The 24,253-nt window shown below is 50.9% G+C and overlaps 1 protein-coding gene across 7 annotated transcripts in view; it reads right to left on the reverse strand.

The window, feature by feature from the left end:
• Positions 1–24,253, reverse strand: part of ZNF541 (zinc finger protein 541) — a 53,682-nt gene that overhangs the window by 7,619 nt on the left and 21,810 nt on the right. For 2 of the 7 annotated variants that reach the window (XM_077980471.1, XM_077980470.1), the window contains exons 4-14: positions 21,015–21,255; positions 15,888–17,742; positions 12,380–12,438; positions 11,651–11,810; positions 11,180–11,353; positions 9,593–9,917; positions 4,608–4,671; positions 3,875–4,017; positions 3,387–3,490; positions 1,343–1,418; positions 712–800 (exon numbers count right to left, since the gene is read on the reverse strand). In XM_077980471.1, the coding sequence (XP_077836597.1) occupies positions 712–800; positions 1,343–1,418; positions 3,387–3,490; positions 3,875–4,017; positions 4,608–4,671; positions 9,593–9,917; positions 11,180–11,353; positions 11,651–11,810; positions 12,380–12,438; positions 15,888–17,742; positions 21,015–21,255 (3,290 nt within the window). Of the gene's footprint in view, positions 1–711; positions 801–1,342; positions 1,419–3,386; positions 3,491–3,865; positions 4,018–4,607; positions 4,672–9,592; positions 9,918–11,179; positions 11,354–11,650; positions 11,811–12,379; positions 12,439–15,887; positions 17,743–21,014; positions 21,256–24,253 lie in introns of all 7 variants that reach the window. The other 5 variants (XM_077980473.1, XM_077980472.1, XM_028838980.2 and 2 more) reach the window with 3 other exon arrangements.

The following is a 24,253-nucleotide window of genomic DNA, read 5'->3' on the forward strand; positions in this document are numbered from 1 at the left end:
GCTGGTCTGGAACTCCCAACCTCAGGTGATCCACCTACCTCGAACTCCCAAAGTGCTGGGATTACAGGTGTAAACCACCACACCTGGCCTTTTTTTTTTTTTTTTTGAGACAGAGTCTTACTCTGTCACCCAGGCTGGAGTGCAGTGGCACAATCCCCACTCACTGCAACCTCTGCCTCCCAGGTTCAAATGATTCTCATGCCTCAGCCTGCCATCTAGTTGGGATTACTCACCACCATGCCCGGCTAATTTTTGTATTTTGAGTAGACGGGGTTTCACCATGTTGGCCAGGCTGGTCTGGAACTCCTGACCTCAAGTGATCCTCCCGCCTTGGCCTCCCAAAGTGCTGGGATTACAGGCATAAGCCACCATGGATGGCCCTTATCTTTTTAAAAGTATATGCATACCTGTATATATAAAATTTGTACAGACAGAAACGCCTGTTGCTTGGTGGAATACGTAACAGAGGTCACCAATCAGAAGCAGGACTGCGAGGAGGGGCATGGAAGACTGTTGTGTGCAGGTGATGCAGGTCTCTACCATTTGGAGCTGTTCACGAGGATGGCTTTTTGACACTGTAAACTGTCTACACTAAGAGTGCTGCCACAGGCAGGTGAGGGTGGGGCCCTCCGACCCCGACCAGCCCTGCAGCTCCAGCTTGTCTCAGCTGTGTGAGGCAGGGCCTTGGACACCAGCCCACATTCACTTTACCGTCTTGTGTATCAAGTAGAAGTCCTTCTTGTGGGCATAGAACGCCTTCTTAAAAAGCCTCTTCTCTATAGGGGTCCAGACGTCTGAACCTATCAAAGAACACAGCCGACAGGAGGAAGGCCATTTGTCCTGGGACCACAGCCAACCATGGCTGAAATGCAGACCACCTTCCCTTTTATAGCTGCCATTACTGAGCACCAATTATGTGCCAAACTCATAAAAAAAACTCCGAGTCTCCAGAAGGGAGGGACCACTACTAGCCCCACTTAACAGATGTGGCAACTGAGGCTTCAGTCGCTTCCTAAGGGCAGGTGGGGGCCCTGGCAGCCTGTCTCCAGGGCTGATGGATTCAACCACTGAACCTAAGCCCATCTCCCCTCCCGCTGGCCAGGATCATTCCCTTTGTGGCTGGGCAGAGTCTGTAAGGAAACCACTGGGAAAGGGTGAAGCAGGATCCCACTAGCAGAGTGTGGGGCCCACTGAATCATCCTGATAAGGAGAGGCCCTCCTGAAAGGCAGGCAAAGGCCCCGAAGAGAACTCCAGGAGGCAGAGGCAGAGCTGGCAACAGAACTGGCTGATTCATAGGGGTGTCAGCTGGGCCAAACCAGCCCGGCAGCCTTTCCCCGTCACCTGTGTAGCGATAGTCAGCGAGCAGGTGTGTCGGTGGCTTGTGGGGCCCTCGGAGCAGGAGAGTCTCCAGGGCGACCTGGAACAAGAGGAACGGCAGGCTGCCCAGGACCAGGTGGGGGAAGAGGACCACCGGCATCCTCCCATTCATCTGAAAAACACTTGTGGCTGTCCCTAAAGTCACTGCCTGTCCCAGGGTTATTCAAAGTAGCCCTGGATGGGCCACCAGCCTGTAACTGTCTGTGGGCACATCAACTATGACACCAGGCACACCACCGAATGCAGCTGGTTATTTTTTCACAGCAGGCCTATCTTGATGAAGGAGACTATGTGTAGATTTATTCTGGCACAAGCTCCTTAGGGAATGGCACTTTGAGGAATATGACCCTTGTCTAGGTCCCCATTTTTATTTTCTTCATAGCACTAGTCAATAGCTAACAATTGAAAACATTTTATTTTATTTTTAAAGACGAGGTCTCACTATGTTGTCCAGGCTGAGCTCCAATTCCTGGGCTCCTTCAGTCTCTGCCTCCCAAGTAGCCAGGAATACAGGTGGGTACCACTGTACTCAGCTGGCTAACAATTTTCCTTTTTTTGGGACAGAGTCTTGCTCTGTCACCCAGGCTGGAGTGCAGTGGCATGATCTTGGCCTACTGTAGCCTCCACCTCCCAGTTCAAGCGATTCTCCTGCCTCCGCCTCCCAAGTAGCTGGGACTACAGGCATCTGCCATCACTCCTGCTAATTTTTTTTTTTCTGTATTTTTAGTAGGGACGGGATTTTACCATGTTAGCCAGGCTGGTCTCGAACTCACGACCTCAGGTGATCCGCCTGCCTTAGCCTCCCAAAGTGCTGGGATTACAGGTGTGAGCCATGTGCCCAGCCTAGCTAACAATTTTTAAAAATAAATTTCCTTTTGACTTTCCTAAAATGTAAGCCCCCTGAGGGCAGGGATTTTATGTCGATCACTAGTGTAAGCCATCATTGCAGGGTTTGCATAATTTGTGAGGCCCATTGCAAAATGAAGATGCAGGGCTCCTTGTTTAAAAAGCATTAAGAATTTCTGTTTGTTTTTTTTTCTTTTTTGAGATGGAGTCTCACTTTGTTGCCCAGGCTGGAGTGCAGTGGTGCAATCTTGGCTCACTGCAACCTCCACCTCCCAAGGTTCAAGCAATTCTTCTGCCTCAGCTTCCCAAGTAGCTGGGATTACAGGCGCCCACCACCGTGCCTGGCTAATTTTTGTATTTTTAGTAGAGATGGGGTTTTACCATGTTGTCCAGGCTGGTCTTGAACTCCTGAGCTCAGGTGATCCACCCATCTCGGCCTCCCAAAGTGCTGGGATTACAGGCGTGAGCCACCGCGCCTGGCCAAGAATTTCAAGACAGAGACAGCAGAGCATTAAACCAAGCATGGAGTCCCTCAGCTGGCCCTGGCCCCAGTGCCTACAGTACAGGCAACCAGCAGGTACCCAATAAATAGGTACTGCCACTGTGCTGAGGACCTGCTATATGCCAGACACTGCCTCTCAGCTTGGTGAAAAGCAAGACCACGGCATGACTCTTAGATCCTGAACACAGGCAATATGGCTCTTCCTCTCCCGCTCCTCACAGTAAGACTTTTAATTTACTTTCTAACACCCAGAATTGTGAGGCGGACGGTCCTTGGAGTAGGTAGAGGCATTTATGTTGCATCAGAGGTTTGTATATATGAGTTTTCAATTGAAAGCTAAAACTCAAGGAATGAAGTAGATGAATGCAGGGCCTGAGCTGGGTCTTCGGGGCTTTCTTTCTCCAGTGCCCCCTGAGATCTCAGAGGAAACACTGTGCTTGGTTGTTGCCCCAGACAATTAGCTACGAATTGGGCCCATGTCTTAGCATTCCCCTACAGTCCGTGTACAAGGACCACTGCAATCTCAAAGCTGCTGTGGAGAAGGATGGGCGGCCTTCTTCCAGCTTCCATCCGCTCTGAACCCCGAAGCAGACACATGTCACATGCACCTAGAACCCTGGGTCCCAGGAAAGCAGGGAGGGTCCCCTTGCTGTGCCTCACCTGAACGTTGCCCTGAGCCTCGTGCAGGCAGTGCAGAGCGAGCTCCAGGTTGGTGCCCCCTCCTGGCATCACGCTGGAGCACGCCACGTTGCAGAGCTCAGTCACTGTTTCCAAGAAGGACATGAGGAAGAGGAGGCACACAGGAGTCATCAGCTGCTAAGGAGGAACCCTTCCCGAGAGACAGCAGAGAGGGGCGCCTTCCCCTTCTCTCTCCTGCGTCTCAGGGAGGGACAAGGAGGAAGAGGAGAACCCTGTCCCCAGCACCCGCTCTGGATGGCCTGACCAGCCACCATATGACAAAAGAGGTACGGGAGGGAGAATGCAGCAGGGAAGAAGCAACATTGGCCAAGGGCCAGCTCCCTCCCACGCCCAGGGCACACTGCTTCTTGGATCCAGTGGTCAGGAGTTCGAGACCCAGGAGGAAAAACACCCTGGAAATGGAGGGGAAAGAAGGGCCCTTAGGAATTTAGCCCCAAAGCCTCAGCCACCTCTATCCTGTGTCTCTGGGTTGATCATCATATCTCCCCATGGCTTCCAGACCAGAGAAGCTACATGCTCGTCAATTCCAGCCAGGGATCTTTCCTGAAGTTCTGGGATCTCTGCCTGAAACCGGCTTCCTATATTGATATGTCTGAAACGAGGCCACACACACAGGTAAGGGAGACGTACAAACATGACTGAGATGGGAAGTGAAATGGAGACACTGTGTGCCCTGCTCTTGGGCTACAGCCTGCTCTGTGGAAACCCTCTGCTGTCTCAGGTGCATCAGGTACATGCTGTCCCCGACAGACGCACACAGGCATTTCAGAAACTTCTGCAGGGACACTTCTTCCCTTCCTCTGTTTTCCTTCATTGTCACATTTCTCTCTCAGGTTCAAGGCAGTGGAGGTACAAGCTGACACCCGGCATGTGTCTACGTCCACACCACAGCCATCCAGCCACATCCCTCAGGCACACTGGAGTCCCGCTCTGTGCCGTCACCAATTCTACCTGGAACCCCAAGGGTTCCAGGTATATATATATATATATAAACAATTTCTAGAAGGAATAATTTTGGGGGATCTTCCTACATATACTTGGAAAAATCGACCGCTTCATGCCTAGGGAGCCTATGTGAGTAAACCTGAACCCCCCGCCATGGGAAGAAGGAACGCTTGGGAAAAGTGACACTAGAACTCAAGGTGGGGTAAAAGCAGCTTCACTGGGAAGGACCCAACTTACGGCTCAATGCTGATCTTGGTGTCATCCTTCACCACACAGATGCCAAAAGACCCATCCACTTGATCTAGAAAACACAGAGTGAAAAGGCTCAGAAAGACAGCAGGTAACCCACAGGGTCCTCTGCCTGCCTGTGTGGATGCAGCTGAAAGCAGGCTCTTGAAGATCTCGTGGGTCGGCCGGGCGCGGTGGCTCACGCCCGTAATCCCAGCACTTTGGGAGGCCGAGGTGGGTGGATCACGAGGTCAGGAGATTGAGACCATCCTGGCTAACACACAGTGAAACCCCGTCTCTACTAAAAATACAAAAAAATTAGCCAGGCGTGGTGGCGGGCGCCTGTAGTCCCAGCTACTTGGGAGGCTGAGACAGGAGAATGGTGTGAACCCAGGAGGCGGAGCTTGTGGTGAACCAAGATGGCACCACTGCACTCCAGCCTGGGCGACAGAGCGAGACTCCATCTCAAAAAAAAAAAAAAAAAAAAATCCCATGGGAGAGGGCAGCACTTCAGAAAAGGTAGAGGAAGGAACTCAGCAAACAAATTAACTCATGACAAGTATACGTATATATAAAAACAGCACACTAAAGTCTCTGGAAATTGTCCTAAGGTCATTCAGCACTTGGAGAAATATTATTAAAAAAAATCAACTAGACCGGGTGCAGTGGGTCATGCCTGTAATCCCAGCACTTTGGGACACTGAGGTGGGTGGATCACTTGAGGTCAGGAGTTCAAGACTAGCCTAGCTAACATGGCAAACCCCATCTCTACTAAGAATACAAAAACTAGCTGGGCGTGGTGGCAGGTGCCTGTAATCCCAGCTACTTGGGAGGCCGAGGCAGGAGAATCACTTGAAGCTGGGAGGCGGAGATTGCAGTGAGCCGAGATTGCACCACTGTGCTCCAGTCTGGGTAACAGAGTGAGATTCCATCTCAAAAAAAAAAATAATAATCAACTGAATATTGCTAAGAACAAGAGGCTGTTGCATCTGAGCTCTGACCTGATCCCTTACCCAGCCAGCTCCCAGCTCCAAGGGTTCTACTCCAGGTAGGTGCAGCCCAGACAGGGTCTGCCTCTCCTGTCGGATCCCATGCTTAAAGAATTAAAGGAAGGTATAATGACAAGTTTTCATCATAGACGGAATATCATTAAGAGATAGAAATTATTAAAAAGAGAGAACCAAATGGGAATTCTGGGGTTAGAAAGTAAAATATTGGCAAGTGAAGCTGTTGAGGAAAAAAAATAACCAAAATGAGGCTCAATAGGTTTGAGTCGACAGGAAGAAAATAATCTGTAAACTTGAAGACAGATCACGAGAGACTATGGAATCTGAAGAACAAAGAGAAAAAGAATAAAGAGAAATAGAGCCTCAGAGAAATGTGGGATACCATTAAGTACAGCAACTACATGTAACAAGAGTACCAGATGGAAAGGAGAAAAAGACAGAAAGAAATATCTAAAGAAACAGGCCTGGCGTGGTAGCTCACAAATGTAATCCCAGCACTTTGGGAGGCTGAGGCGGGTGGATCACCTGATGTCAGGAGTTCAAGACCAGCCTGGCCAACATAAGAAAACCCCGTCTCTACTAAAAATACAAAAATTAGCCTGGTGGTGGTGCACCCCTGTAATCCCAGCTACTCAGGAGGCTGAAGTGGGAGGCTAACTTGGGAGTTAGAGGCTGCAGTGAGCCAAGATCAGGCCACTGCACTCCAACCCGGGCGGCAGAGCAAGACTCTGTCTCAAAAAACAAACCCCTCCAAACCACCCCCCAAAAACAAACAAACAAAAAAACTTAAAAGCTACAGTAATCAAAAGTTGAAAGCTACAGTAATCAAGACAGTGTGATACTGGCATAAGGATAAGTATACAGATCAATGCAATAGAATTGAACACCCAGAAAAAAACCCACGTTTGTGGTCAATTGATTTCTAACACTGAATTGTGTTGAGTCAATTCAATGGGAAGTCTTCAAAAAATGCTGCTGGAAGAACTGGATATACACATGCAAAAAAATGAATTTGGACCTTTACCTCATGTAATATATATATATATACACGTTATCTTAAAATTGATTACAGACCTAAACCTAAGAGTCAAAATTACAAAACTCTTTTTTTTTTCCTGTTGCCCAGGCTGGAGTGCAGTGGTGCCACCTTTGCTCACTGCATAACATAAATCCACACAAAAACCTGTACGCAGGGCTGGGTGTGGTAGCTCAGGCCTATAATCCCAGTAGTTTGGAAAGTCAATGCAGGAGGATTGTTTCACCCCAGAGATTTTTTTTTTTTTTTTTTTTGAGACGGGGTCTCGCTCTGTCGCCCAGGCTGGAGTGCAGTGGCCGGATCTTGGCTCACTGCAAGCTCTGCCTCCTGGGTTTACACCATTCTCCTGCCTCAGCCTCCCGAGTAGCTGGGACTACAGGCGACCGCCACCTCGCCCAGCTAGTTTTTTTGTATTTTTTTAGTAGAGATGGGGTTTCACCGTGTTAGCCAGGATAGTCTCCATCTCCCGACCTCGTGATCTGCCCGTCTTGGCCTCCCAGAGTGCTGGGATTACAGGCTTGAGCCACCGAGCCCGGCCTTTTTTTTTTTTTTTTTGAGACCAAGTTTCAGTCTTTTGCTCAGGCTGAAGTGAAATGGCACGGTCTCGGCTCACTGCATCCTCTGCTGCTGAGACCAGCTGGGTCCGGGAGACCCTAACCCAGCGGCGCTACAGGAATTAAAGACACACACAGAAATACAGAGGTGTGGAGAGGGAAATCAGGGGTCTCACAGCCTTCAGAGCTGAGAGCCCTGAACAGAGATTTACCCACATATTTATTGACAGCAAGCCAGTGATAAGCATTGTTTCTATGGATTATAGATTAACTAAAAGTATTCCTTACTGGAAACAAAGGGATGGGCCGAAATAAAGGGATGGGTCTGGCTAGTTATCTGCTGCAGGTGCATGTCCTTAAGGCACAGCTCACTCATGCTATTGTTTGTGGTTTAAGAACGCCTTTAAGTGGTTTTCCGCCCTGGGTGGGCCAGGTGTTCCTTGCCCTCTTTCCGGTAAACCCACAACCTTCCAGCACGGGCGTCTGGCCATCATGAACATGTCACAGTGCTGCAGAAATTTTGTTTATAGCCAGTTTTGGGGTCAGTTTATGGCCAGATTTTTGGGGGCCTGTTCCCAACATTCCGCCCTGAGTTCAAGCGATTCTCCAGCCTCCCGAGTAGCCGGGATTATAGGCACCCGCCACCATGCTCAGCTAATTTTTATATTTTCAGTAGAGACGAGGTTTCACCATGTTGGCCAGCCTGGTCTCAAACTCCTGATCTTAGGTGATCCACCCGCCCCAGCCTCCCGAAGTGCTAGGATTACAGGCATGAGCCACCATGCCTGGCCCACCCCAGAGTTTGAGACCGGTCTGGGCAACATGGCAAGACCCCCCTCCCTACATAAAAACAATTACAAAAAATTAGCCGGGCACGGAGACACACGCCTGTAGGCCCAGCTACTCTGGAGGCCGAAGCAGAAGGATCAGTTGAGCCCAGGAGGTTGAAGCTGCAGTGAGCTGTGATCACACCACTGCACTCCAGCCTGGGTGATAGAGTGAGGCCCTGTCTCCCAAAAAAAACCCAAAAAATTTCTACACGAATGTTTATGGCAGCATTATTCATAATAGCCCGAAGTGGAAACAACCCAAATGTCCATCAACTGATGAATAAATAAAATGGGGCCCATCTGTACAAGGGAAAAATGTTCAGCCATAAAAAGGAATTGAGCACTGATATGCACTACAATATGAAGGGACTCTGAAAACACGCCAAGTGAAATAAACTAGACACAAAAGGCTGCATATTGTATGATTCTACTTACATGAAATGTCCCAAATAGGCAAATCCAAAGAGAGAAGGCAGATGAGTGGGTGCCTAGGCTGGGGGAAGAAGGGACTGTGGGGATATGGGCAGAGTCACTGCTAATGAGCTCTGGCTTCTTCTGAGGATGCGAAGCGTGCTCTAAAATTAGACTGTGTGATGGGTGCACGGCCTTGTGAATATCCTAAAAAACACTGCATACTCTAAATGGGTGATTTGCATGGCATGTGTAGTATAGCTCAATAAAGCTGTTAGGAAAATTACATAGGCCAGGCCAGGCCAGGCGCAGTGGCTCACACCTGTAATCCCAGCACTTTGGGAGGCTGAGGAGGGTAGATTACTGGAGGTCAGGAGTTCGAGACCAGCCTGGTAACATAGTGAAACCCCATCTCTACTAAAAATACAAAAATTACCCAGGCATGATGGCACATGCCTGTAGTCCCAGCTACTTGGGAGGCTGAGGCAGGAATTGCTTGAACCTGGGAGTTGGAGGTTGCAGTGAGCCAAGATTGCACCACTGCACTCTAGCCTGGGTGACAGAGTGATACTCTGTCTCAAAAAAAAAAAAAAGGAAATGACACAGGCTAGACAGGGTGGCTCACACATTTAATGCCAGTACTTTGGGAGGTCAAGGCAACAAAATCACATGAGTCTGGGAACTCGAGACCAGCCTGGACAGCATAGCAAGACCCCATCTCTTCGAAAGCTAAAACATTGGCCAGGTGTGGTGATGTGCATCTGTAGTCCCAACTATTTGGGAGTCTAAGGCTGGAGGATCGCTTGAGACCAGGAGATCGAGGCTGCAGTGAGCTGTGATCGAGCCACTGCACTCCAGCCTGGGTGACAGAGCAAGACCCTGCCTCAAAAAAGAAAATGATAATGACACAGAAGCGCAGGAGGAAGCATGGTAAGATAAATGGCCTCTATGTTTTCTTTCGGGCTGTAAAATTCTATGCACTAGAAGGCACTTAGCTTAGTTCTAGGGCACATCTGAATAGCAAAGGAACCCTCAGACTAGGTATACCCAGGCAGGAGACAATCACTGAACCCAATGCTACAAGGGAGAGTGGCCATGATCCGCAGGCGATCCACCCTGGGATCACAGAGTGAGTGCCCCAGCCTCACTCACTCACCGAGCATGGAGCTGATGAGCTGGTCAGGGCTGGCCTGAGTGGATGTGGAACAGAGGGTGTTGAAGTACACTCCAGAGCCCTCCCGGATGGGACTGAGCATTGGGGGCGGTGTGTAGGGGGAGCACTGGAATAAGCCCTTCAGGAGGCGGTCCACCAGGAACATGGGCGACCGCAGGCGACTCTGGTGGCATCCTGCAGGGCCGGGCTCCCCAGCCGTGGAGGGTGGAGGAGGGATGAACAGCCTCTTGGGTGGGGGCCGCTTCTTCCGCTTTCTCTGCTGGCTGCTCTCCTTGCTGTCTCGCTCCTCCCCATCTTTCTCTTGTTCCTGAAGAAGTTTAGAACCACAGGTGGTCACCTGAAGCCACCTACTGCACCACTCCATCTCCAGGATGGAAAGAAAGCAGGAAAAAGAGACTGGCCAGAGACAGGAAACTAGGACATGTACGCCCAGCGAAGGAGGCTGGCCACACCTGGGCCACACCTAAGGTACAGAGCCTGGTGATGATACGGCTGCAGCCTTCTCCTGCACCCACTGCCCCAGGAGAGCCCCTGACTCTGTGTGAGAATGGCCTCAATCATTAAGACAACTGGCCCTTAAAAAGAGAGAGATCCCCAGAGATACAGTGTGACAGTGACAAGAAAGAAATGTAGCTCCACCCAAATGACAAGCACCCAAAAGACCCAGCCACTGACTCAGGGGACCTTCAGGTCCATGGACTCTGTCCTGGAGTCCAGCAGGAGCTTCTCCAGTAGGGGGTCCTCCAGTACAGGCTGCAGAGACAAGCCCTACGAGACTGATCACTCGTAACTCACCACGCTCTCTCTCGCCTCCACAAAATCTCCTCTCCGCTCTGCCAGCCCTGCTCCTCCTCATCCTCCAGGTCTCAGCTCCCATACCTCCTCCAGGAAGCCCTCCCTTACCTCCTCAGGCTTGGGAGGAGCCCCCTGGGTACTCCCTGGGCTCCCTCTGCTCCCAGCTCTGCCCACTCTGGGTTGTCACTGTCTGGGGACAGGCCTGTCTCCTCCACTGGACTGGGAGCCCCGGGAGGCAGGGCCCAGGCTACTGTGGTCACCTCTGTGTCCCCAGCACCACCCAGCACAGGGTCCGGCACAGAGGGGCTCAGTCAATGCTGAATGACTGAACTAACATGCAAACCAGTTTCTTCCGGATCATGATTTTTTTTTTTTTTGAGATAGAGTCTCACTCTGTTACCCAGGTTAGAGTGCAGTGGCGTGATCTCAGCTCACTGCAACCTCTGCTTCCCGGGTTCAAGTGATTCTCAGGCCTCAGCCTCCCGAGTAGCTGGGTTTACAGGAGCCTGCCACTTGTCCAGGGCCAGCCCAGCTAATTTTTTTGTATTTTTAGTAGAGACAGGGTTTCACCATGTTGCCCAGGCTAGTCTCGAATTCCTGAGCTCAGGCAATCCACCCGCCTCAGCCTCCCAAAGTGCTGGGATTACAGGCATGAGCCACCACGCCCAGCCTGGAGTCAAAGATTTTCTGTGGTATCTGGTTTGGGTTTTTCCTACGGCTTCCCCCAGCATCTGGGGGCAGTGGCAGGAAGGAGGCAGACCGACAAGCACCCACCATGGCCATGCTCCCTACGTGTCGGGTCACTGGAACCACAGGGATCGAATGGGGGACCACCAAAGGGGCTGCAGCTGTGGAGTCCAAGGGCTTCTTGGCTCCTGGGGGACTATGCCTGTCCCCTTCTGGCCTCAGCACCTGTCTTAGCGGCTTGCAAAACTCTGTGCCAAACACCTAAACACAGAAGAGAAGAGATGGCTCTTTAAGAGATAAGGTAGGTGGGGAAAGAAAGAGCTGCTTCAGCAAAAAAAGCTGTCATAGAAAACAGCAGTGAGTCTGTGGCACGGACTGAGCTGCAGAGCTGCTGCAGCCCATAGCGACGGCCTGCCCCTGGAGAGCCATACAGCCCAACTCCAGCCCCCAACCCAGAATGACGTCCCCATCCTGAGATAAGTGACACCAGTCTCGTTTACTCCCCACAGGCCTGCCAGAAACCCAGTAACCACAAAGCCACTGGTCGTCCCCCTTCACCTGCGGTTCCTGCTTCCCTCGAGGTGACGGCCACTGGTCGCTGTGAAAACACATGTGGCTGCTCAGTCCTTTCTCCGTATAAAACATCTGGCTGCAGTTCTTGCAGATGAAAGTGCTCCTGGGCTCCGTCCAGTCTGTGGAACCGCCATTTTGCTGGTTACTGTAGGTAGACATGGCAGGAAAGAAGGGTGGGAGATTGAGACTCCATCCTTGATCACTGATTCTTTGGTTTTTTTATCTTTTTTGTCTATAACTCCAATCCACTGACTACTCTTTTTTTTTCTTTTTTTTTTGGAGATAGAGTCTCACTCTGTTGCCCAGGCTGGAGTGCAGTGGCACTATCTCGGCTCACTGTAACCTCTGCTTCTAGGGTTCAAGTGATTTTTGTGCCTCAGCCTCCCAAGTAGCTAAGATTACAGGTGTGTGCCACTATACATGGCTAATTTTTGTATTTCTAGTAGAGACAGAGTTTCACCATGTTGGCTAGGCTGGACTCAAATTACTGACCTCAAATGATCCCCCTTCCTCGGCCTCCTGAAATGCTGGGATTACAGGCATGAGCCACCGTGCCCAGCCTGACTACTCTTGATAAACCCTACAAAATGGAGGCTGTACCCTAATCCCATTAGGACTGAGAGCATCCTCCCCACTCACTTGTCCAGGGCCAGCACAGGAAGGCCAGAGGACTCCTGTCGGGGTGCATGCAGGATTGGGGGCTTCTTAACTTACCCTCCGCCTGCCACGTTCTCTTCCTTCACTGGATGGGGAAGCCTGTAGATGTTTCCACCCTGAAGATGAAAATGCATCTGAACCAACACATCCAAAATGAAGAGGCAAGAAGAGCTCAAATTACAGACTTTCAGAAGAAAACATTGGAGTAAATCTTCATGACCTTGGATTAGACAGTAGTTTCTTAGATAAGACACCAAAGCAAAACAGACAAATTAGACTTCATCAAAATGTAAAACTTTTAGCCAGGCATGGTGGCTCATGCCTGTGATCCCAGGACTTTGGGAGGCTGAGGTGGGAGGATTGCTTCAGCCCAGGAGTTTAGGACCAGCCTGGGCAACATGGCGAAACCCCACCTTTACAAAAAATACAAAAATTGGCCTGGCATACTGGCGTGGGCCTGAGGTCCCAGCAACTCAGGAGGCTGAGGTGGGAAAATCACTTGAGCCCAGGAGTTCAAGGTTGCAGTGAGCCATGATCACACAACTTCACTCCAGCCTGAGTGACAGAGTGAGACCCTGTCTCAAAAAAAAAATAAAAATAAAAATAAAAACTTTTGTCCTGCTGGGCACAGTGGCTTACACCTGTAATCCCAGCACTTTGGGAGGCCGAGACGGGCGGATCATGAGGTCAGGAGATCGAGACTATCCTGGCTAACACAGTGAAACCCCGTCTCTACTAAAAATACAAAAATTAGCTGGGCGTGGTGGCGGGCGCCTGTAGTCCCAGCTACTCGGGAGGCTGAGACAGGAGAATGGCGTGAACCCGGGAGGCGGAGCTTGCAGTGAGTGGAGATCGCGCCACTGCACTCCAGCTTGGGCGACAGAGCGAGACTCCGTCTCAAAAAGAAAAAAAAAAAAACTTTTGTCCTGCAAATGGTATCATAAATAAGGTGAAAAGACACACCACAAATGAGAGAATATTTGCAAGTCATGTGTCAGATAAGGGTCTTGCATCCAGAATATATAGAGAACTCAAAAAATAGTAATTTGATTTTAAAAAATAAGCAAAGGACCTAAACAGACATTTCTTCTAGAAAGATACACAGATGGCCAATAAGCACATAGAAAAGAGTGCAACATCAGCAGTCACGGGGAAATACAAATCAAAACTACAATGAGATACTGCTTCACACCCACCAGCGTAGTTATAATTTGAACAAACCACAGACAATAACAAGTGTTGGTGAGGATGTGGAAAATGTGGAGCCCTCATACACTGTGGGTGGGAAGAGGAAACAAGCAAAACAGCCTAGTAGTTCCTCAGACCTGAAACAGGGAGCTGCTGTGCCACCTGGCAATTCTACTCCTAGAACATAAATCCCCATAAAAATTTGTACATGGATGAATATTCACAGCAGCACTATATTCAAAATAGCCAAAAAGTGGAAACAACCCAAATATCCATCCACGGATGAACAGACAAATGAAATGTGGCCTTATCCATCCAACAGAGGATCACTCAGTCATGGAAAGGAACGCAGCTCTGCCATTTGCCACCCCACAGATGAGCCTGGAAAACGTCACGCTGAGTGAAGGAAGCCAGACACGAAAGCCACAGAGTGCACGATTCCACTCACATGCAATGTCCAGAACAGACACATCCACAGAGACAGAAAGGAGACTCGTGGCTGCCGGGCGCTGGGGGGAGTGTGAGATTGTGGGTGACAACTAAGAAATGTGGGGTTCCTTTTGGGGAGATGAAACTGTTCTGGCAGAGTGGGGATGGTTGCACAATCTTGTGAATATACTACAAATTACCCAATGCTACGCTTTAAAATGGTGTATTCAGGCCGGGCACCATGACGCAAGCCTGTAATCCCAGCACTTTCGGAGGCCGAGGCAAGCAGATCACCTGAGGTCAGGAGTTCAAGACCAGCCTAGCCAACATAGTGACACCCCAGCTCTACTAAAAATACAAAAATTAGCTGGGCATGGTGGTATGTGCCTGTAATCCCAGCTACTTGGAAGGCCCAGGCAGGAGAATTGCTTGAACTTGGGAGGCAGAGGTTGCAGTGAGCCAAAACTGCACCACTATACTCCAGCCTGGGCAACAGAGTGAGACTCTGTCTCAAAAATAAATTTGGCCTGGCACAGTGGCTCACGCCTGTAATCTCAGCACTTTGGGAGGCCGAGGTGGGTGGATCACGAGGTCAGGAGTTCAAGGCCAGACTGGCCAAATGGTGAAACCTCATCTCTACTAAAAATAAAAAATTAGCCAGGCGTGGTGGCGCATGCCTGTAATCCCAGTTACTCGGAGGCTGAGGCAGATAACTGCTTGAACCCAGGAGGCAGAGGTTGTGGTGATCCGAGATAGCATCACTGCATTCCAGCCTGGGCAACAGAGTAAGACTCCATCATAAATAAATAAATAAAATAAATTTTAAAAATAAAATAAAGTGGTGGATTTGGCTGGGCATGGTGGTTCATGCCTGTAATCCCAACACTTTAGGAGGCTGAGACTATCGCTTGAGCCCAGGGGTTCAAGACCAGGCTGGGCAACATAGCAAGACCCCACCATCTCTAAAAAATATATAAAAAATAAAATGGTGCATTATATGGCACCTGAATAATAATGCTGTTAATAAAACAAAAATGAGGTAGCTGTGGTATGATGGGAAGCTACTCATCCTCCTGAGTAGCTAGGACCACAGGTGTGCGCCAGCACACCCAGCTAATTTTTTAAAATTTTGGTAGAGACGGGGTTTCGCCATGTTGCCCAGGTTGGACCTGGAGTCTGGAGACCTGGACTCCAAGCACAATATCTGGAGGAACCAGTGAATAATCGTCAATGTGCTGAAGTGTGGGGGCACGATACAGGTGCCCACTTGTGCTCATGGAAACCATGAGTCACAATCAGAAAACACAAGGCCATTTCAAGAGGAATCTTTAAAGGAAAGAGGGCATCTACCTTCATATCCTCTGACGATTCTAAAAAGGTAAATCCAAAGGGAAACAAGATTAAAAAAAAAAAAGGCTTAGTGAGGTAACAGAGTTTTGAACAACTCTGGAATATCCTCATGTTGATCTTTTTTGTGTTTTTGAGACACGGTCTCGCTCTGTCACCCAGGCTAGAGTGCAGTGGCGCAATCTCAGCTCACTGAAACCTCCACCTTTCAGGTTCAAGCGATTCTCCCACCTTAGCCTCCCGAGTAGCTGGGACCACAGGTGTGCGCCACCACACCCAGCTAATTTTTTTAAAATTTTGGTAAGACAGGGTTTTGCCATGTTGCCTAGGCTGATCTCGAATTCCTGAGCTCAAGCAGTTTCCCCACTTCGGCCTCCCATCTCAAAGGGCTGGGATTACAGGCCTAAGCCACCTCACCTGGCCTCATTTTGGTCTTTTTTTTTTTTCAGTGGGGAAAACCACAAACTTTGGGAACCTGAATTCCTTCCTTTGTAAAACTGCATCTAGGGATTCCCTGAAATGAAATAAAATGCCTGGACACTAACAAATGCAAAGGAAACTCACTCCACGCTGGTCAGGCCACGTGAGAGAGAGCTGGTACCTGGATTCTGCTGAATATTGTCAGCTTGGACTTGGAGGGATCTGCGGGGGGCCCGGCCGATGAGAAGGAGGCCATGGCTACCTGGCTCGGAGAAGCCGCACAGCACATATCCATCTTCGCCTTTTCTTTCCGGAAGCCGGAGAATCGCGGGGCCCTGGGGTTGCCCAAGAGCCGGTAGCCTCCACCCCGGGAGCAGGGTGGGCCCTTTTCACCTTTCGTGGTCCCTGAAACCGCGCCATTCTCAGCTGGGGCCTGCTTCCCGGGCAGCGAGGCTCCCGGCAGCTCCTCCCCACCTAACTGGGTCTGCCGTTGGCCTGTGGAGGGGAAGATGTCCCCCAGGTCCAAGGTCCCTTTAGAGGATCGCAACTGCTTGGCCAGAGAAGAGATGTCTGGATTCCTGGAAGGGTCCAGAGACGGCGCTGCAAGGGGCGTTGGAACCGCGGCCACTTTCAGTCCCCCCTTTGCGTCTCGTCTCGTGTTGCCGGGGGAGGCCTCTCTGGCAACCCCGGGTGTGGTTTTTCTCCTGCGGGCTGGGGAGCCCTCTGCCTCGGGGTTTCCAGGGCCGGCATTGAGAGAGTCCACAGCAGGAGCCAGTGGCGGAAGCTGCTGCGGCCATGGCCCCTGCAGCGGCCTCAGGGCGGCCGGCTTGCCCTCAGGCGCGGGGAGCTGGGAGGAGGCTTTGGACACCTGGGCGTGGGAGAAGATCCGCTGGGACTTGGTGATCATCTGGAACACCTGCATCTGTTCGTGGCTCACAAGAGGCTCCTGCGACTTGAGGAAGAGCTGGCGGAAGAGCGGAGAGGCATCCGCAGGGAGCCCCCCAGACTTCTGGGCCTCCTGGAGGCCGGGCTCCCCAGGGTTCTGGCACAGGAAGGAGTCGCAGTCGAGCTTGCCCTTCCTGGGGGCGCAGGGGTCATCTTCTCCGCTGGCCGACCTGGGGTCGCTCAGGGCCTCCCCGGAGGCCCTGAGGAGCGCTGGAGGGAAGGGCAGCGCGTCCTCCAGGCCGCCCCCGGGGCCGGGCAGGGACTCCTCCGAGGGGGCGGCGCTGCTGGGTCCTGGGCCAGACTCGGAGCTCTCCCGCGACGGCACGGCCGGGGGCTTGTGGACAACAAACATGTTGTTTCCTTTGCTTTTGGGGCAGCCCGGCAGGTTCCGGAGCCACTGGAAGCTGTGGCTCGATGGCTGGGAACTGGCAGGGACCGTCTGGCCTCGGAAGAGAGGCAGGCAGGCGGGCACGGAGCCGCCCTCGGGCCAGCCCTCCGCGGTGGACCGGGCCTGGAGCAGCGCGGGATCTGGCTCAGGCTCTGGCGGGTCGGAGGCGCCATTCTCGGCGGCCCTGGAATGAGGGGCTGTGAACACGTCAGTGGCCGACTCTTTCTGTGAGAGACGAGGCTCCTCGGGAAGCTCGGTGTCCAGCGCTGCTGGGGCCGCGGGGGGACCGGCTGGGGTGCAGGAGGAGGACCGCGATGAGGCGGGGCAGGGACAGGCCGTGTTCCTCCCTTCGCTGTCTGAAGCCCCCGCTGGGGCCGGGCCAGGAGAAGGGGTCTTCTGGTGGACGATGCTGCTCACGATGCGGCGCAGGAGGTCCCGGTGGGGCAGGAGGGAGCCGGGGGACCTGGCCTCCGGGGGCACCAGAGACCGCAGGCTGCTAGAGGGAGGCTGGCCGGCCGACTCGTGGGCGTGGGGGGAGTCCCCGCAGGCCTCTTCCTCCGGGGGGGCTTCCTTCAGGATGCACAGGCCGTGCTGGACTTCGTAGTGCCGGCGCAGAGACCGGTAGTCGCAGTAGCTCTTGCTGCAGCCCTGCTCGATGCACACGAAGGGCTTTGTCTTCTGGTGGGTAAGCATGTGCCCGGTCCTGGAGCCACAGACACAAGCAGGGGCGTCACCGGGGCACCAGGGACCGCGCTTTCTGCTGTAGGACCCTGGCGGCCCCAAAGAGTCTGTGGTACAGTTGCACCACAATTCAGAAATTGTACTCAGCCCCCACGAGGAAAGACCACCCAGCAAACCCTGCTTTGGTCAACGCCATCTGGCAGGGGAGTTCCTCTCCCTCACCTTTAAGCAAACACCTTACAGAAAAGTAAAAAAATCCAGCGGGGCACAGTGGCTCATGCCTGTAACTCCAGCACTTTGGGAGGCCGAGGTGGGTGGTGGATCACTACTTGAGGTCAGGAGTTTAAGACCAGCCTGGCCAACATGGTAAAACCCATCTCTACTAAAAATACAAAAAATTAGCTGGGTGTGGTGGCACATGCCTGTAATCCCAGCTACTGGGGAGGCTAAAGCAAGAGAATCACTTGTACTCAGGAGGTTGCAGTGAGCCAAGATCGCACCACTTGCACTCCAGCCTGGGCGGCAGAGTAAGACTCTGTCTCAATAAATAAATAAATAAAAATGTAAAAAAGAAAAATAAATCCACTGAGGCCAGATCAGACTTCTCCAGAGTGGGTTCCCAAGGAACACACAGATCTCCAGAGTTGCTCCTCAAGGACTTTGGCACAGCTGATAAATAAGTTTTGAAAAAACACCATTCACTCCTTGGAGGTTCACAATGCACAGTAGCAAATTTAATTAATTACTTTTTTGTTTTTGAGGCGGAGTCTTGCTCTGTCACCCAGGCTGGAGTGCAATGGCACGATCTCGGCTCACTGCAACTCTGTCCCCCAGGTTCCAGCAACTCTTGTGCCTCAGGGTCCAAGTAGCTGGGACTACAGGTGTGTGCCACCACGCCCAGCTAATTTTTGTATTTTTAGTAGAGACGGGGTTTTGCCTTGTTGGCCAAGCTGGTGTCGAACTCCTGAACTCAAGTGATTTGCCCGCCTCGGCCTCCCAAAGTGCTGAGATTATAGGCGTGAGCCACTGCGCCCAGCACACAGTAGCAAATTTAAAAGCCACACAGAGAGAGACCTGTTTAACTTTCAGTGTCTCTCAAACTTATTTGCCCAGAGTAGTTTTTGGTTTTGTTTTCAAAAAGCCCCTATTAGCATTCCTGAGAACCAGAATTCTGCAGAATAGACTGGAGGAGATGCTAACTTGGGTATGATCCTTCCTTTAACAAAGGAATCTGTGCCTTACCATAGGAGACCCCTAAGAAGATGCTACCTGGAACCCCGCACAGCAAAGAAGCCAATTTACAGAGGCCCAATCCATAGAAACATTATAGAGCCAACCAACCAAATGTGCCTATAGTTTCTGCAAACAGAAATGCATGTAAAATATGTATCGCATCACACCTACCTCTGCATTAACACATTATAAATATAAGCAGAGGAGTACATCACCCTCTGGGCCCCCAACAGCCCTGCTCTGGACAGTCCTAGTCGATGTGGACTAAATCATAAAGTCTTTCCCCAAAGGCTCACCCTCGGCCTCTGTCTGAGGGAAGCAACAGAGGGAATCAGGAGACTAAGTTCTACTCCCAGCTGTTACCAACTTGTGACATGAGCAAATCGGCTCCTTTTCCTGGGGTAGGTGTGGGTGAGAGGATAAGATGAAAGATGGATTAGTCAAAGCCCCTTGTGAAAGGGAGGAGCACGGTAAGAATGCAAGGTACTTTCATCTCCCACTTGCAGGTCTCCTGGTTTGAAAAATGTCTTTCCTTCCCCCACAGGCAAGACAAGCTTATCATTTCCAAGACATTAAGCGGTGGCTCACACCTGTAATCCCAGCACTTTCGGGAAGCTGAGTCACGCAGATCACTTGAGGCCAGGAGTTCTAGACTCCTGGCCAATATGGAGAAACCCTGTCTCTACTAAAAATACAAAAATTAGCCAGGCATGGTAGTGCATGCCTGTAGTCCCAGCTACTCAAGAGGATGAGGCAGGAAAATCGCTTGAACCCAGAAGGCAGAGGCTGCAGTGAGCTGAGATCACACCACACCACTGCACTCCAGCCTGAGTGACAGAACAAGACTGTCCAAAAAAAAAAAGGAAATTTGCTCCTGACACTTTTTAAGTTAAAAGGAACAGAATGAGTTTTTTAAAAAAGAAAAAAGCAAACAAACAAACAAAAAAACAACAAAAAAAAGAAAAACAAGGCTAGGGCCAGGCGCAGTGGCTCATGCTTGTAAACCCAGCATTTTGGGAGGCCGAGGTGGGTGGATCACAAGGTCAGGAGTTTCAGACCAGCCTGGCCAATATAGTGAAACCCCATCTTTACTAAAAATACAAAAATTAGCTGGGCAGGGTGGCGAGCACCTGTAGTCCCAGCTGCTCGGGAGGCTGAGGCAGGAGAATCGCTTGAACCAGGGAGGTAAAGGTTGCCGTGAACCGAGATAAAGCCACTGCACTCCAGCCTGTATGACAGAGCAAGACTCCGTCTCAAAAAAAAAAAAAAAAAAAAAAAGGAAAAAAGGAAAGAAAAACAAGGGTTAATGCTCCATTGCCATGTTCTAGAAGCAGGTGTCTCATCTTTCATGTCCTGTGCTATATCAACACACAGAGAACGCTGATCCCCTTTCCTTAGACACCTACCAGAGAGTAAGGACATAGCTCTATAAAGTTAGCCCAACTCCTCCCATAACACAATTGACTCAGGAGCCAGTTGTTAGGTGTTTTTAACCCATAAGGGGCCCGTCTGCAAACAGAAGCAGTGGCTTCCCCACAGGTATTAATTTAGGGACTGGAACAGCACCCACTCTCTTCCCTGCACTCTGATGGTGTAAGAACAGAGTGGGTGGGGTGTGGTGGCTCACACCTGTAATCCCAGCACTTTGGGAGGCTGAGGCAGGAGGATCACTTGAGGTCAGGAGTTCAAGACCAGTCTGGCCAACATGGTGAAACCCTGTCTCTACTAAAAATAATACAAAAATTAACCGGGCATGGTGGCAGGAGCCTGTAATCCCAGCTACTCAGGAGGCTGAGGCAGAAGAATCACTTGAACCCAGGAGGCGGAGGTTGCAGTGAGCTGAGATCATGCCACTACACTCCAGCCTGGATGACAGACAAAAAAAAAAAAAAAAAAAGAGAATGGAGGGGCTGTGGCTGTGGCTGAGCAGAGGTTATACACATCTGGAAAACCCAACAGAGGATGAGACAGGTTGATCTGGGAGGACAGGAAGAAGACCCAGGAACACGTCCCCACCCCCAGCCCCTGAACAGACGTTTTTCTGACCAGACTCCTACATACAGGTGGTCCTGGCGCTTAAAGGCCTTGCTGCAGATTTTGCAGACGTGCTTCCTTTCCTGGCTGTGCGTCAGGTAGTGCTTGCTCAGAGAACTGGCGCTGCTGAACACCTTCCCGCACAGGCTGCAGTCCAGAAGTGGGTTTTGAGGGGAACTGTGCTGCCGCTTTCCTTTCCTGGCACTCCCCGAGGTGGCCCTTCCTCCTTCATCAGCCTCTTTAGCCTTAAGCACACCTAGCCCCAGGTCTACACAGAGGGAGAAAGCACAGGTTATACACAGCCAAGGAAACCAAGCGAAAAGCGCGGCTAAAGCACTCCACACCTCTTAGAGCCATGGTGGCCTTGGAAGTGCCGCACAGGAACTCTTGCTCCACACAAAGTAAACAAGGTTCAGGAGCAGGTGAGGGGAACAGAAGCCCTGCAGGACAGCACCCGGACTCGGTGCCACGCGTGGAGGGATGACTGCAGGCTGAAGCCCTTCCAGAGCAGTGTGACCGCAATGGGCTGGGCTTTACGACCACACCATCACCTGGTACTCTTGGAAGGGCAATTAGAAATAAATTATCCAAGGCCGGGCGCGGTGGCTCAAGCCTGTAATCCCAGCACTTTGGGAGGCCGAGACGGGCGGATCACGAGGTCAGGAGATCGAGACCATCCTGGCTAACATGGTGAAACCCCGTCTCTACTAAAAAATACAAAAAAACTAGCCGGGCGAGGTGGCGGGCGCCTGTAGTCCCAGCTACTTGGGAGGCTGAGGCAGGAGAATGGCGTGAATCCAGGAGGCGGAGCTTGCAGTGAGCCGAGATCGGGCCACTGCACTCCAGTATGGGCAAGAGTGCCAGACTCCGCCTCAAAAAAAAAAAAAAAAAAAAAAAAAAAAAGAAATAAATTATCCAAACCCTTGGAAAAGTGGAAATCCTTGCACATACCCAATTCTGTTTTTGGGGTTTTCACATAAGGAAATAAATGTAGCTTTGTACAAAGATCTAGCTGCAAGGGAGTAAAGTGTCATATTGCTTTTCCTGGTGAAATTTTATAAACAACCTAATATCTGGGTTGGGCATGGTAGTTCACACCTGTAATCCCAGCACTTTGAGAGGCCGAGGCAGGTCGATCATTTGACATCAGGAGTTCAGGACGAGCCTGGCGAACAAGGTGAAACCCTGTCTCTACCAAAAATACAAAAATTAGCTGGGCATGGTGGTGTGTGCCTGTAATCCCAGCTATCTGGGAGGCTGAGGCACGAGAACTGCTTGAACCCAGGAGGCAGAAGCTGCTGAGATCGCACCACTGCACTCCAGCCTGGGCAACACAGCGGGACGAGAGAGAGAGAGAGAGAGAGAGAGAGAGAGAGAGAGAGAGAGAGAGAGAGAGAAAGGAAGACAGGAAGAAAGGAAGAAAGAAAGAGAGAATCAGATGGACTAGCAGGATTATGAGCTGGTTTTATTTTCCTCTTTTTGTATAGGTAAATTGTTTACATTTTATGTATCCCTTGGATAAAATGATAAAATACATAGTTATGAATCACATAGCCCAAGGAATAGCTAAAGGAACTGGGAATATTCAGTTTGGAGAGGGCAGATATCCTCAAATATCTGAAGGGCCAGTGTACACAGGAGATGGCAGACTGCTTCTATCTTGCTCCAAGGGACAGAGCTAGGCTTGGTGAATGAAAATTAAAGGGAAGCTGACCTCACACCACTGGAAACATAGGGCCATGCATGCAAGGACTTAGCCTCGCTCACTGCTGTGTTCTCAGGTGCTAGAGTTCCCATTTTGGCACCTATAGGCACTCAATAACTGTATGTTAGATGAAGGAATAATAAAAGATTTTTCAGGCCGGGCGCGGTGGCTCAAGCCTGTAATCCCAGCACTTTGGGAGGCCGAGGCGGGCGGATCACAAGGTCAGGAGATCGAGACCACAGTGAAACCCCGTCTCTACTAAAAATACAAAAAATTAGCCGGGCGCGGTGGCGGGCGCCTGTAGTCCCAGCTACTCAGGAGGCTGAGGCAGGAGAATGGCGGGAACCCGGGAGGCGGAGCTTGCAGTGAGCCGAGATCGCGCCACTGCACTCCAGCCTGGGCAACAGCGTGAGACTCCGTCTCCAAAAAAAAAAAAAAAAAAAAAAAGATTTTTCTACTTTTTAGATTGATCTGAAAGGTGCATTAGATTGCCTTTTTTTTTGAGACTGAGTCTTACTCTGTTGCCCAGGCTGAAGTGCAGTGGCGCAATCTCGGCTCACTGCAACCTCTGCCTCCCAGGTTCAAGCCTCAGCCTCCTCAGTAGCTGGGACTACAGATACCCACCACCATGCCCAACTAACTTTTGTATTTTCAGTAGAGATGGGGTTTTACCATGTTGGCCAGGCTGGTCACGAACTTCTGGCCTCAGGTGATCCACCCACCTCGGCCTCCCAAAGTGTTGGGATTACAGGTATGAGCCACCGAGCCCGGCCTGCCTTTGAAATTTCTTATTTCTTATTATTTTCTTAATAGAGATGGGGGTCTCAATATGTTGTCCAGGCTAGAGTGCAGGGGTTATTCACAGACGCAATCATAGCTCACTGCAGCCTTGAACTCCTGGGCGTGAGCAGTCCTTCTGACTCAGCCTCCCAAGCAGGTGAGACTACAGGTGCACACCACCATGCCCACCTAATTTTTAATTTTATTTCTTGAGACAGGGTTTTATTCTGTCACCCAGGCTGGAGTACAATGGTGTGATCACAGCTTATTGCAGTCTCTAAGTCTTGGGCTCACGTGATCCTCCCACCTCAGCCTCCTGAGCAGCTGGGACTATATGGGCCACCACCACTGCCAGCTAATTTTTAAATTGTTATTTGTTGTAGAGACAGGGTCTCACTATGTTGCCCAGGTTGGTCTCAATCTCCTGGACTCACGCAATCCTCCTGACTTGCCTCCCAAAGTGCTGGGATTACAGGCGTGAACCATACATAGCACCTGGCTTAAACTGCCTTATGAGTTGGCAAGTTTGTTTGTTTGTTTGTTTGTTTGTTTTTTGAGACGGAGTCTCGCTCTGTCGCCCAGGGTGGAGTGCAGTGGCCGGATCTCAGCTCACTGCAAGCTCCGCCTCCCGGGTTTTTACGCCATTCTCCTGCCTCAGCCTCCCGAGTAGCCGGGACTACAGGCGCCCACCACCTCGCCCGGCTAGTTTTTTGTATTTTTTAGTAGAGACGGGGTTTCACCGTGTTAGCCAGGATGGTCTCGAACTCCTGACCTCGTGATC

The sequence above is a fragment of the Macaca mulatta genome, chromosome 19 (genome assembly GCF_049350105.2).
Source record: "Macaca mulatta isolate MMU2019108-1 chromosome 19, T2T-MMU8v2.0, whole genome shotgun sequence".
NCBI lineage: Eukaryota > Metazoa > Chordata > Mammalia > Primates > Cercopithecidae > Macaca > Macaca mulatta.